The 14,917-nt window shown below is 26.9% G+C and overlaps 2 protein-coding genes across 2 annotated transcripts; one reads left to right on the top strand and one right to left on the bottom strand.

Annotated features, from left to right (window-relative positions):
• Positions 1–4,058: 4,058 nt before the first annotated feature.
• On the bottom strand, positions 4,059–4,905 carry LOC124840313 (uncharacterized). The gene is made up of 2 exons (XM_047316356.2): positions 4,756–4,905; positions 4,059–4,555 (listed from the first exon to the last, which is right to left on the bottom strand). The coding sequence occupies exons 1-2, from the start codon at positions 4,797–4,799 to the stop codon at positions 4,291–4,293; spliced, it is 309 nt and encodes a 102-aa protein (XP_047172312.1). The 5' UTR covers positions 4,800–4,905; the 3' UTR covers positions 4,059–4,290.
• A 3,324-nt stretch (positions 4,906–8,229) lies between these two features.
• LOC124840303 (putative prolyl 4-hydroxylase 9) lies at positions 8,230–11,482 on the top strand. Its single transcript, XM_088097504.1, has 9 exons — positions 8,230–8,436; positions 8,522–8,638; positions 9,229–9,386; positions 9,986–10,088; positions 10,182–10,277; positions 10,489–10,554; positions 10,649–10,768; positions 10,964–11,116; positions 11,268–11,482. Exons 1-8 carry the CDS (start codon positions 8,347–8,349, stop codon positions 11,042–11,044), a joined length of 831 nt encoding a protein of 276 aa, XP_087953630.1. The 5' UTR covers positions 8,230–8,346; the 3' UTR covers positions 11,045–11,116; positions 11,268–11,482.
• The last annotated feature ends 3,435 nt before the right edge of the window (positions 11,483–14,917 follow it).

Raw genomic sequence — 14,917 nt, 5'->3', positions numbered from 1 at the left:
TAAAATTAATTTATATTTTATAAGGTTAAATTTAATTAAAATTTAATTTTAATTTATATTTCATTTAATTTATATTATATTTTATATAATTTTGTAATTTTATTTTAATAACTTATAAAAATATATTTTTTTAAATATTTGCAAGTATTCGCGGTTTTAAAATATTCGCAGGTATTTTTGATGCAGGTATTCATGCGGGTAGTGGATTAGATAGTGGGTAATTTTTTTTTTCGAATCGTGTTGCGGGTGACACTATCTATGTCCGACCCGACCCATTGTCATTCCTACTTATGAGGGATTGTTTTTAATCCACATCCCCACCCACAAATCCACCCAAATAAGATAAATTCATCCATTTTCTTCATTTTCCTTTCTCACCAACCGTGCATTGATTATCCTAAAGTGAACACGAAGTTAGTGATATGTTTAATGAAAAATAAGTAGGAGAAAACAAATGATAAAGAAAATTTTTTAAAAAATAAAGTAAAAAATTGAATAGAAATTAATTGAGACTTTTGATTTGTAAACTAATTATATTTTTTATTAATAATAAAAAATATTTAAAATAACGATAATTTTTAGTGTATAAATTAATATATAACTTAGTTAATATAATGATTTTTTTTCTAAATTAATTGTTATTTAATAATTTTATTATAATGTAAAAATATTTAATAAAATAAATATTATAACCTATTTTGTTTTAATTATGTCACTATTATTTATTTAACATTTTACAGTTGTTTAATATCAATGTTATTTTTATTTACCATGTATTATATCGTGTGAAAATAGTGAGACGTTCAATTATGTGTAGTTAAAAAATGATAATAATTAATAATGATTAGGTTCTTATAAGGAATTGTGCTTTTTGTATAATCTTCGTTTTTAAGAATCAAATACGATTCAAATGTTCATAGTGAAAAACTTTACTATACATCCACCAACAAAATAAAATTACTTTTTAACTCTTAAAGTTGTTTTTGTTTATTTGACTTGATAGTGATTATAGGTAACTAACTCAAATACGCTCAAAATTAATCTATGTATGTTTGATTTTTAATCGCAGTTAAATCAGTTTGTTGAGAATATAACTCTAAGGAACAATTTAATGAAAATGGTAGTGTAACAAAGATAAGAGAAACTAATTTTAAGTCTTGCACTTTTGATTGAGTTAGATTGTTTGGTACATTTTAATTTTGCCTATAAATAAATTTTGCTTGACGTGTGAAATTGGTTGAATTATAAATTTGTCATCTCGTGTTAATAAGATCTTTTGATACGTAAATTTGGATTGAATATGTGAATTAATACCTCTATTGATAATGTGTTATGTTATAAAAAAAATAGTTTGTTTTTACTATAATGAATATGAGTATACTTCATAAAGTTAAAGGTATTGTTTGAAATGCAGATTATGTGTTGACGTTAGATAGACTCGTTGGGCAAACATGTTTTCTACTAAACCAGTGCTAAATTTGAGTTTGGTAGAGAATCAATGGAGATCAAAAGCCAAATTCAAGTTTAGCGAAGAGTCAGGGAAGACTTAATAGTTGGATGAGTTTACTCTCGTTGGACAAATCTATTTGTAGTTATGTTTGTAAGAGTAGGAAAGTGGGTGAATGAGAAAGAAATATTGAATCAGTGATTTGTATTAGATTTGTGATTATATAGGAAAAATACTGTACTTGTTAATTTAATGTTATGCATTGATTGGAGATACACATCATGAACGATGGTAACCTCTACTAGACATTTGACTCATAGATCATGAAGTTTAGGTGATAAGAGTTAAAGAAGGCTCATATGATGGGAAACTCTTTTTTTGGATACACTATAAGCAAACTCACACTATCATGATGAGATTGTGACCGTGAAGTTTAACATAGTCGATCAAAACAAATGTTTCATAATCTCGTCACATGTATACGACTTTTAATTTCCAATTCAATAATTCAATGCATAAATCCAGAATTAAGTTTTGTATAATTATATCATAAGGAATACTTTGTGCTCTCGGTATAGATAAATGCTAATTTTTGTTGGCTTTATGTCTTTAGGTAGTATATTATTAAAAAATTATGAAATATCTATGTTTAAAATTATTTCTAGTTTACCCTATATCTTTTAGTGTGTTTTTTTTGTGTTTCTCTTTTACAATTATTTTTATAATGGCTTGAGTAGATAAATATACTGGTGAGAGTGATGCTAAGTTACACGAAAGATTTGATTAAGTATAAGTTTTATGTTTCATGATTATATATGTTATCAAGTACAATGTCCAAATTTATATTATTTTAATTTAAAGAGTTAATTATTTTAAATTAATTATAATAGAATCAATAATTATTAGTAATAACTTAATCATTAGCATTCTGCTTTATAAAATTGTAAGAAAAGAAGTTTATGACATTAATCATGCTCAAAGATCAATTGCATGAAACTTGCCTACGCATTACAGACAAAGAAAGCCCTCCCCTTCCCATTTTGTCGTTATGTTAACAACTTGTTCCGAGAATAAGAATTAGTTTTGAAAATAAATATAAGGTATTAATATTTTAAAGGTATATGTTATAGAATGTTTATCATATACAAAAGTATTTCATAATTTTTATTTTTATTTTCTATAATAACGGTTGATAAAATAGATTTATGAACCGTTATTCATATTCATTATATATTTATCATATTCATTATTTAACTTGATATAGTATTCATAAATAAATAACATAATCTTATACTTAAAACTTTTCATTATAAATTTATTATAATATTTTAATAAATATTAATACACTTAAAATACAAGAGAATCAAACTATACAAAATTTGGGAACTGTTTTATGTTGTTAACTAACTCAAAATATAAAATATTATATTTGAAATATTATACATACATATATATATATATATATATATATATATATATATATATATATATATATATATATATATTATATGTATACACACACGTATATGTTATATTTAAAAATAATAAAAAATATGATTCTTTTTCTTCAGTTGCAAACAAAATTCAAAAGTAAATTGTTGTATTAAAGAAAAAATAGATAAAACAATTTAAATTTGGTTTAAATTATGTGGTTAAATTTTGAAGACCTCTATTTACAATATCACTCTTTGCTCATCTTCAAAATTTTAAAAATAAAACCTTAAATAATTTAGTAATCAAAATATAAAGTTATATCAAGTTCAATTTTGTAATGAAAGTTTTTTGAGAAATCACTTATGATAAGAATAAGGACTATTTTTTAATAATTTTTTGACAATAAATTATGTGTCACTGTTTTATTGGTCCATATATTTGAAAGAGACCAATCACAAGCTATCATATAGAAAGTTGTTAAAAAATTGGTAAAAGAGATGGTGAAAAGAACATTTTCCACAAAGGAAAATAACTTTTTAACAACTTTTTTTTGACAATTTTTTCACAACAACTTACGTGGTAGCTTGTGATTGGTCCGTTTCAAATATACGGACCAATAAAATAGTGCACGTAGTCTCTTGTAAAAAAATTATTAAAAAAAATGGTTAAAATATATTGGTCCTTAGATCAATCTGATGTATTAGATAGATACATGGGACAAAAATTATTGTGTAATGAGTTTAATATTCATCATTTGTTTTCTTTAGTACTACACCAGAAGAAATCTACTGTGAGATAGATAACAATGGAATCTAGCATAAATGCTTTCATGATTAAAAACGCATTTTTTTCCTGTTACATTCAATATTCCACACTCCGGCTCAGAAGCAATGGCCTCAGGTAATGGAGCAACACAAAGCCCAAGCTGCACCATAAACTAGGCTTTCATAAACGATTCCTTCAGGACAATTTCAACATACATATAACACAAAAGTTGGTGATGTAAAACGTAAACCAGAATCATATCTGGAATCGATCATGAACTTTTAGTGATCAATATTGCCTCCTTTATCAAGTGCTCACAACTATGTGGACTGTTCGTACTCCGTAACTGTACCATATAGCAACTAAAAAAAAAAGGAAAAAGAAAAAGGTAAGAGACTTTTACAGATACATATAGTTTAATAATAAACTTGCTATGATATATATAATCATCTTGCTCATGCATGGTTGGGAGTGTAAGAACACGACAGTGTTGTCCTCAACCAGCAGAAATTATTACATGTTTGGAGACTATTATTCCGAGTACTTATCTATGTATAATATTCTTATACTTTCAAGTTCGTAGGAAGGGTTAACAATGTGTGACACAGGTACATGATTTCGGATCAGTAGAATGTTGTGGGACACTAAGGTTGTTGTTTGGGGATGTCAACACCATCAACGTTTCTGAACCAAAATATCTGGTTCAAACGAGCTGCATCCTCTGGAACATCTTCCATCACCCACTCATGTCCTTTCGGGAAGTAAATTCCTGTGCGTGGGTGTGGGACCCACCAAGAGGAATCCTCTATCCTCCTACCAGTCTTTGAGACTTCTGCAGAGCTTTCTGCAGTAGAAGCCTGAGCAGTACCAGAGAATTTGTTTCGTCCACTCTTTGCTCTCTTAGCTCCCCTGCAGTTAAAGCTTGATCTTTTCAACTTCTCCACAAAAAGAAAAAAAGAAAAAAAAAAGTCTGAAAAGGTTATAAAACATCTTCTCCATGAATTCACCAAATCGGTGTTTGATTGAGTGGAAATACTGTATTGAAAGCAGACAGAAAGACTATGATGTTGATAAATGGTAAAAACTATGTAGGAGATGAGAAAAGTTACCCCAGAAGCAACAAGTTTGATTTGGTGATGCCTCCTCTAACCATTAGCTGCAAGAAACGGAATAAGTAATAAGTGAATGATTGCAGTACTGTCTGGTACAACAAAATGTGTCAAGACACGAAGGCTGCTTTAGGAAGTATGGAGAGCCTATGAGGGTATTTATAATGACAAGAATAGTGTAGCAATAGCAAGTGGTGGAATAAGTTCGAACGCACGTGTGAGGCACGAAACGATATATTTTAGATGTGAAAGGCGAAAAGGGTTGTTTGTGTATTATTGTGCTGTGGAAATGAATCTGCGGCTATAAAAGCTTGCTTTGGATACAAAACGTTTCTAGAAATGGGAGGGAGTTATAAAATTGTGGATTTTTTCTTCCAATTATTTGATCTCCTATCTGCAGGACGATATGGAGGTGTGGCATTGTACTTAGAAAGTTTTTTTTGTGTTATTTAATTATTGTTCTGATGAATCGATCGTAGAAGGGTCCGTTGTCCGTTGTGTTGTATTGTGTCTCGTGTGTAATCCGTGTGAGAATAGATGCTATGAGGAGTATGGTGTTTTGTTCTTCTTTTTCAATATACCAATTTAACACCATCAATGAGTTTAAGCGCGTGCATAAAAGAGTTGAGCTAGTTATAAAAGTGGAAATAAACAAGTGGGTGAGTGGGTGCATTAGAAAGCAGACTTAGTATGTAGCTGCTCTTATTCACACATCCTTTTGTAATTTCTCCTCAAAAACCAAATATAATTAATATGTAATTGTATGGTGACCCTGGATTGAGACGGGTAGGTTTCCGAACATTATTAAAGTAAAACACCAATTAAGGATGATGAGACTGTGGATTGGACCATGATTAATGTTTTGCTAATTCAAAATCCACCACCAAAACTATAAATACAGGTCAACGATGAGAAGTAGACAAATTCATTAATTATGCATTTATTACCGCACTTAACTTACCGATCGGACTATTACTGACTTTGGCATCAGAGCACCTATAACAGCTACACCTTCGGTCGGTGCACAAGTGTATGGAGAAAATTGTGCAGGATTTAGGTGACTTGACCCGTACCGGAACAGTAAAATTAATGGATGAAGAGGCTTTATTCACTATTAAATGCTTCTTGAAGGGTACAATTGTTGTTTTAAAAAAAAAAAATCTATGCCTTAATTTCCCAGTTAACTATCTCATGAATGAACATAACTTTACCATAGAATAAAACAAAAGCTTACAAGAATAAAACATCACCTATGTACATGCACCTGCCTTGGGTATTCGAATATGTCGTTTCATATCAAATGTTCATTTTACACATTATAAGTCAAACTTCGACTCTTAAGAGCATACTCAGATTTAGATCAATATGTGTTAGTGGAAACTTCAAATTGTAATGAGGTAGTGAAATTTGACCAGATTAATAAATTGGTTTATATTGGAAGAGACATCATATATTTTGTGACGGAAATTAATGTGGATTGCATTTATTATTGTTAGCCGGCTTCACCATTTTATCCTTAAAAAACATATTGAAGATTGAAAGAAGAAAGAAATACTTCAACTATATTTGATTTTAAATTTTAAGAAATGTGAAACTATTGAGTGTAATAAATTTTAAATAAATAATTCAAGTTATTCTTATTGTTTATTTGATTTATTTTCATAATTCTTATGATAAATATTATAGAGAATTAAATTTTATTTTATTTATTAAAAATATAATTTTATATGTTAAATATTCTATATTAAGTTATTAAATTTATAATAGAAATCACACAAATGTAATTATTTTTTTAAACTTAGCTACGTTTTTAAATCGGTTTATGAACATAGATTTTTATTTTATTGTCGACTTTGTTTTCAGTGAGTATGAAACTGTAATTATAGTTTCGTTAATTATATCTTTTTTGGAATATTTATTTATAGTATTAAGAATTATGTTTAAAACTTTGAAATAAATCATTAAGTATGATTATTTAATTAATACTATTAATTAAATAATAGGTTTGATTTTTATATACTAATAAGAAGAAGAATGTGTATTAATACGAAAAATTATAAGTATAATCTTTATGATAATTTTTCAAAAGACAGTTATATCACATATGTCAATTTTTGTTATTCCATCACAGTGTACAAAATTTGTATTAATGATATAAACACACACACACACACACACACATATATATATATATATATATATATATATATATATATATATATATATATATATATATATATATATATATATATATATATATATATATATAAAGAACATTAGAAAAATTGTAATGTTCTTGTGTAATGTTTAAATGATTTAGATGCCTGCTATTTATTTATCCAATAATATAAGTTGACATTTTTATTTTTAATACTATAAAATGTACTTTTTTTGTCATTATTACTTTTTCACATCATGATAAATAAATATATGTAAATTAATAAAAAAATGATTAAATAATAAGATAAACAATAAAGAAAGAATAATTACTTTATTGAATTTGTAAAATAACACATAAATAAAAATAAAAATTTATCTTCTGACAGTTACAAAATTAATATAATATAATTTATACACGGTAAGATTACTAATATTTTCATAATAATTATTTTTTAATAGATTGAAAATGAAAAAATGTTCAATTAACGGAACTTAAAAAACATTTCGCTCTTAAGAATTAAAGAATATATATATATATATATATATATATATATATATATATATATATATATATATATATATATATATATATATATATATATGGTTCTAAGGAATAGTTTTCATCATTACAAAATAATTTTTTTGTTGTTTGATAAACAAGAAATTGAACAGAAGAAAATAATAAAATTAGTTTTTTTAGTTTAGTAAAAAAAGAGAGTTAAAAATAGTTTAAAATAGCGGTGAATTTTACTATATTATTTTTTATGCAGGAAATATTTAAAAACCTTGAATCAGTCCTTTAATGGATACAAATCCATCTAAACCAACCTAAATGTTATATTGTTTATATATTTGATTTAATTATTCATTTGATATAATTTAATTTTTCCTTTAAGTTTCTTAAATCAAATTAATAATTTTTCATAAAAAATTGAATAAGAATGGATTGTTTTATTCTAACATAATGTTAGCGTTAATTTTGATGAAAAGTTAACAGTTCGATTTAAAAAATTTAATGAAAAGATTAAATTATATTTTTTTTAAATCAAAACTAAATTGCATCATTTTTAAAAATTAAAAATTAAGACTAATAAAAATACTAAGAGATTAATTTAACATTTTTCTGACAAAGGAGAGACTAATGATAAATTAAACTATAATTTTTTTAACAAAAACAGAAATGTCTCTGAATGTGGAAACAGAAGAAAATAAAAGAAAAATCTCCCGCCTTGCATTTGGTGACATGTTCCTTAGAAACAAAGACCCGCTACCAAAGCCAGGATCTTTAATAATCTTCACTGTTATGTCCTCCTTCACACCCCAATGGGTAGTTGCAGAATCGTTTAAGGAGAAAAAGTAGAGAGAAAAGGAAAAGAAGAAGAAGCCTTCATCCTTTTAATTATTTATTTATTTTTTCTGTGAGGAGAAACAATGAAAGGCAAAGTGAAGAGTTTCAAACTGAAGTTGGGGATACCTGCATTTTTCTTCATTTGCTCCCTTTTTGTCTTTGCTGCCTTTTTTGTATCTCCTCTCCTCTTTCAGGTTTCTATATTGCTTCCTTTCTTGGGTTCTTGTGCTTTCATTATTCACTAGCAACGCATTTCAGGATTTGGACGATGTGAGATCAAAGTCAAGAATACTCCAAGAATTTGAGAAGAAAGTATATGAACCTGTTGAGCATGGTGAATCCGGGGAATCCTTTTTTGATTCAATCCCATTTCAGGTGAATTCCCTTTGTTTTCTTTCCTCTGGGGTTGGATCAGTGGATTTTGGTTTAGTCACAATTTGATGTATATTATCTGATGATTTTACCTGATTAAGTTTTTGATGATATGATTGTGCATGATGGTTCATAATTCATATTTTTTTAATTAATAAAATTTAGCTATTAATTACTGATGTTTCTGGATTGTTATCAGTGCCTTTATTCGTCAATTTTCCTGCACCTGTGATATCATTGACAATTTAGCAGTAACTCATCAGTTGTTGGAGGCACTTTCTCGAGAAAGGTTTTGTTAAAATCTCTTACAAAAATATTGGAAAATATGTTAACTTGTTGGACATTGCAAATGTAAAAGACATATTAGTTTTATGGAATGGGATTTGCTATTACTGGATTGTACTTGGCGTCAGTAAAAGCCACCACAGGCAGATACATTTGATTAATTAACTCATGCAGCATTGGTTTAAAAGTGGATGGTATCTGTTTGACATAGAGACTCCAAATAGAAATTGCTGTTTTATATATTTTGAACTCAATTCTGCTTATGATCGTCACTTCATTTTTTCACTGTGATCCCGTTCTTTTTGCAGATTTTAAGTTGGAGACCGCGGGCGGTTTATTTTCCAAACTTTACTAGTGTGGAAGCATGTCAGCAAATAATTGAAATGGCAAAAGCAAAACTTGAACCATCAAAACTGGCTTTGCGGAAAGGAGAAACTGCTGAGAGCACAAAAGACACTAGAACAAGGTACTGTTTGAGCAAACCCTTTTCCCATCATCTATTGTAATATATGTGGAGTAACTTTTTGGACCTCTCGCAGTGAGAAAGATGCATGTGGAATAATTTAGAATCTCATCGATATATTTTCCTAATATATGATACATGGATGGATAAGTGAATCGGATAACATACATGTCTGATACAAATATACAGGATATGATACCTACACAGAATACATATTTAAGTTTGTATGAAAATCCATAAAACATACCAAATATATAAGTGTATTGTGTAAATTCAAATTAAAAACATTTTTTTAAACATTACTGAAATGAAAATTAAAAATTAGTTTTTATTACTTACATTTATAACACTACAAATCTCGTTGTTAGTTTAGAATAATTTCATAAAGAGAACAATTCCCTTTTAAAGATACATTGTTTCTATATTTTTATATTATAAATATTTACATATTGCTCGTTGTTATATCGTAGATAAATGCTAACCGGTTAACTCGGTTTTTTTGGTAAGTAACTTTTGATTTTGAAAGTTAAAAATGTTACATATTGAAGATGACGGTGAGACATTTGTGTTGCTGCTATATGCTAATTTTTCGCTGGCAACAGTTCAGGCACATTTATCAGTGCATCAGGAGACAAATCTGGCATTTTAGACATGTTAGAGAGGAAAATTGCTAGAGTTACAATGATTCCAAGGAGCCATGGGGAAGTATGTCTCTTTCCTAAGTATTTTTTGTGACTTTCCACAGCACTGTAAGTGTTCATGTATGAGTAAAGCCGGAATGCTGTCACAATTTTGCAGAAATTCAATATATTGAAGTATGAGGTTGGCCAGAAATATGATTCTCATTACGATGCGTTCAACCCAGATGAATACGGCATTGTTAAGAGCCAAAGGGTATATTAAGTTCTTAATCAGCACAACTTGTCAAACACTTTGTATGTTTTCATAGGAATATGCAAGTATAAATTTATCATGTTATTCCAGCAATTCCTTTGTATGCAGGATCTCTCTGATGAGTATTCATTCTATATGGAAAACATTTGGAGGCAATTTGTGTAACTTGCTCATTCTTTTCTGAATGCGTCTTTGCTGGTTTATCATGCAGATGGCTTCCTTTCTGTTATACCTATCAAATGTTGAAGCAGGAGGAGAAACAATGTTCCCTTATGAGGTGGATTAGGAAACTAATTACTGTCACTCTCCCTTATACATTATACTGTGAAATCTTAAAGTGTAAGCAGTCATTTAAGTATTCAAATTTGCAGGGTGGTTTGCATATTGATACGGATTATGATTATCGAAAATGCATTGGTTTGAAGGTTAAGCCACGACAGGGCGATGGACTTTTATTTTATTCACTGTTACCAAACGGGAAAATTGATAAGGTACTCTTTCATTTTCAGATATATGAATATGATTGACGTTACTTTTACAGTACGCATGAACAGAGAAATTTTCATTAAGCAAAAAGGGAAATGAAATACATGTAAAAACTTAGAAATGTAGTAATTTCAGAACTTGGTGAAAAGTGGTGATTTTGTTTGTCAAACCCACTTCTGGTTTTCTGAATATTTCTGCAGACTTCTCTTCATGGAAGTTGTCCAGTGATTAAGGGAGAGAAATGGGTGGCAACAAAGTGGATTGATGATGAAGAGCAATAGTACTACAGCAAAAATGATTTTAAACAACAATGAAATACTATGATCTAAAGAGTAAAAACCGTTGCGTAAATTGTGAGTATAGAAATTCATCTTCTAAAATTTTGAATATTTGTATTTTAATATTTAATGAATATTATAATTTGGTAACACGAACAGTTATGTTACTTTTGAACAAATATAATTTTTGTACACTGAATTATCTTAGCTTTTTTTATTTGTGCAGTGTCTTTGTCATGACATGTTTCTTTCTGTAATACTACGTTGGTTTGAGCGTATTCTACTGTAGACAGATATTTGAGAAAATGAAAAAGCTAGATTTTTGTGTTCGTTTGAGATGACATGGGGTGATGTTGTGGATGAAAAGGAGGGATCATTCATCTTCTCTCATCTCTCGTATTAGAAGAGATTTGAAGAATGAAGGTTAGTTTTATTATATTATTCCTACAGTTTTAATAATAATAATATTAATAATAATAATAATTTTTTTTTATAATAACTTTTACAATTATATATAATATTAATAATTATAATTTTATATTACTTTTATTACTACGAATATTTTAATAATCTTCCATTTTTACTAATTAAATATTTTTTTTTAAATAAATACATCCTAAATGTCCAAGTCCAAATATCATTAAGTGCGATAATAAATCAAATTTATATATTTTATTATTATTTTTTTTAGACTTTAATAGTTTTAATTGAAATTCACTTTTATAAGATCAGGAACCGAAAACACCCATTTGATTTTATTTAATAAAGATTTCCACGATGTTATAATTCAAGTTGCTAACACAGATTTCAGGATGTTATAAACTAAAAACAATATTTTCGAAACCTAAAAAACATTTAAGCTGCAAACAAATTAAAAATGGACCAAAATAAAATATCAATAAGGATTACTATTTGGAGAAACCCGTTGGGTTGAAGAAAAAGAAAGATTAAAAAGAGTTGAAGAAGACGATAAGATTAAAAAGAAATAGAATACGTAAAATGAGAAGAGATATACTTTAATTATAATTCAATATAAAAGCTAGCGTGGGATTTATAATTAGCAATAAATTGATTTTACTTTTAGTTAAGGCAAAATAATAAATTTAATAAGGCAAAATAATAAATTTAATAAATAACAAATTTAATTAAAATATATTTTAATTTATAATTTTAGTATCATGTAGATTTCAAATTTAATTTAATCTTATAAAATTATATTATAAATAATATTTGTATCCAATTATATATGATGATTTTATGACTATTTGTAAAATTTTCAATGTAAAGAAAGAAAAAAAAATGCATAGATCATAAACAACTTGATAAAAAAATGAAAGAGTTTAAGAGAAGATGAAGGTAAAACTAAAAAGGAATTATCATAGAAATAACGTACAAATATAACTTTACTTAGTATTCTTATTATGCACCTTTTGTTTTTTGAACTGCATAGCAATGCTTAGCGTTGCAATTTCTGATAATTAAAATTCTTTCTTTTACTCAATTTTGATTTACTTTTATGTTCATTTTCAATAAAAAAAATTATGAAATTGTTTTAAGTTTAAAATGAATACTCTTCTTCTCTCGTCTTCATTGATGTTCGCCAATATTCATTATATTATTTTTTAAATTACTTTTCATATTTTTGTATGAATATAAATAAATAAATTTTAATTAAACTTAAATACTAATCTGGTTTTTATTTTTTTGAGTTTATTCAATTAGATTTAATTGATTATAACTTTTGTCATTTATTTTTCTGTCGTTTAAATAATTAATCAACAATTAATTATGTCTTCACGTTGGTGATTTTTTTAGTTTTTTTAATAAATAAATGTTTTTAATTTTTTTAATTTAAATAAAATGTTTATGTGTCAAATCAATATTGCAGGTGACATTTGTAAGTTTTTATATTCGTTATTTTTGTTTAATTTATTTTTATTTTAAATAAAATTTTCTTGTCTTTCTACAAATTGAGATTAATTTAATTTTTATATAATTATTATATTGATAGTTTTATTAAAATCCACATTTTAATTGAATATTTTTAATTTATGATTGGAGTTGGATTTAAATTAGAATTAAAAATTTTAAAATAAGGAGTAGAATTAAAATGAAAATTCAAAAACAGGGAACAACACATCTGATACCAAAACGTAACACTCATTCAGCATGTTATTAAAAACTTAAAAAGAATTTGCTCATATTTTAAACGTAGCTATTTTACATCATAAAATAAAATTATAATATTTATTTATTTCATTTTTGAAGAATTAAAATTTATTTCAAATGATAAAAACATTTAAAAATAGTCAATAATTGAAATTTATTCAAAATACATCCGAAATAAAAGAAAATGTATTTCCAAAGTAATATTCAAGTTCTTAACTATTGTGCATATGAACCATTATATACAACATTATCTGATCATGTATAACCACAACTACGAACCTGTAAAAGTGAGATAACTTAAAAGAAAACATAATAATTAAACTTATGATAATAACACGTCATGTAAACATGGTCCAACATGTTCAATCATCAATGTTATATACAAGAGATTTAAAAAGGTTTTTTAAGAAACAAAAACATAGCGCTGAGAAAATAAATGTTTAATATTTTATGATTATTACAAGGATCATCCAAAATATCTTAAGAGTATTTAAGGTTTTAAGAGTGAGAGTGAAACTCATCGATATATACAGTATGTGAGTGAGTGTTACGAGTGGAGTATATGTTATTATTATGATTGTGATGACATGTCAATGTGTGTTTGTTTGAAAACATAAATGTATCTTTATGTATGGTGACTATAGGAAAGATGGTGAAGGATAACTCCAATTGTACAATATGTATACTTAGTTCTCTAGAGAGTAATAAAAAGTGATATACATATACTTTGTGGGGACTCTCAACAAGAATAATAGTCAATCAACTGCTTTTTAACGGTATCAGTCCTTGTTTTTTAATTTTCCGTCTTAATTTTAAACCTTGTAATTGTAAACTAAAAATAATTAATAAAATGTGAATTTTAATAAAAATATCAATATAATATTTATATAAAAATTAAATTTAGTTTTAAGTTAAAAAAATGATAAAATTACTTAGTTTTAAAAAATTGAAAAAAATATAAAAATCAAATTAAATATAAAATATTAACCTTATATTACTAGTTTTAACACATGACATGATTTCACCTATAAATATATTTTTTTAAAATTAAACAAAAATGGATACAAATAAAGCTGTCAAAACGGATAATCCGGCTCAATTCGACTCGGCTCACCACGGGTTGGTCACTTTAGTGAGCCAACCCAACCCGACTTACTTATTAGCGAGCTGACAAAATTCGAATCCGGTTCTACCCACCACAGATTGATGGGTTAAATAAGCGTCACACTAAAATGATGTTAAACTCCAAAGACAATTCAAAGTAAATAAATAAAAGTATCATATCATTCAAGGGTAATAAAAAAAACATGTACAAAAGGCAAACAAATAAGTTTTTAATATTGATAATTTTTGTATCACTTGTCCATTTATAATATTAGACTCTTAAATAGATAAATCTATAATGCTTTTCTCTATTGAAACATTTTCTTCTTTATCACCATCTACAATATAATAAAAAAATGCTAACTAATAATATTAAAACAAAAAATAAAAAATAATTAAATTAAATTAGGTGGATTGGTGAGCTAACCCGGCTCACCGCACCACAGGTTCAACCCGGTGAACCGAGTTTTAAGTGAACTGGGTTAAAAACTAACCTGCATAAAAGAATTACATTTTTGTCAAACCTAACCCGACTCAAACCCGTGGTGAGACGAGTTAGTTCGTGAGTTATAACCCATTTTCACAACGCTAGATACAAATATC

Source organism: Vigna umbellata, chromosome 8, assembly GCF_029865625.1.
Source record: "Vigna umbellata cultivar VRB3 chromosome 8, Vumbellata_1.0, whole genome shotgun sequence".
Classification (NCBI taxonomy): domain Eukaryota; kingdom Viridiplantae; phylum Streptophyta; class Magnoliopsida; order Fabales; family Fabaceae; genus Vigna; species Vigna umbellata.
This window is presented reverse-complemented; position numbering and strand designations above follow the sequence as displayed.

What these genes read in the sequence shown, in the direction of transcription:
- LOC124840313 (XM_047316356.2), bottom strand. Translation starts at nt 4,799, where the DNA reads ATGGTTAGAGGAGGCATCACCAAATCAAACTTGTTGCTTCTGGG. An exon ending in TCAAACTTGTTGCTTCTGGG is followed by an intron (nt 4,556 to 4,755) that starts GTAACTTTTCTC and finishes CTTTAACTGCAG; the next exon opens with GGGAGCTAAGAGAGCAAAGA.
- LOC124840303 (XM_088097504.1), top strand. Translation starts at nt 8,347, where the DNA reads ATGAAAGGCAAAGTGAAGAGTTTCAAACTGAAGTTGGGGATACCTGCA. An exon ending in TTGTCTTTGCTGCCTTTTTT is followed by an intron (nt 8,437 to 8,521) that starts GTATCTCCTCTC and finishes AACGCATTTCAG; the next exon opens with GATTTGGACGATGTGAGATC. An exon ending in GCATTGTTAAGAGCCAAAGG is followed by an intron (nt 10,278 to 10,488) that starts GTATATTAAGTT and finishes TTTATCATGCAG; the next exon opens with ATGGCTTCCTTTCTGTTATA.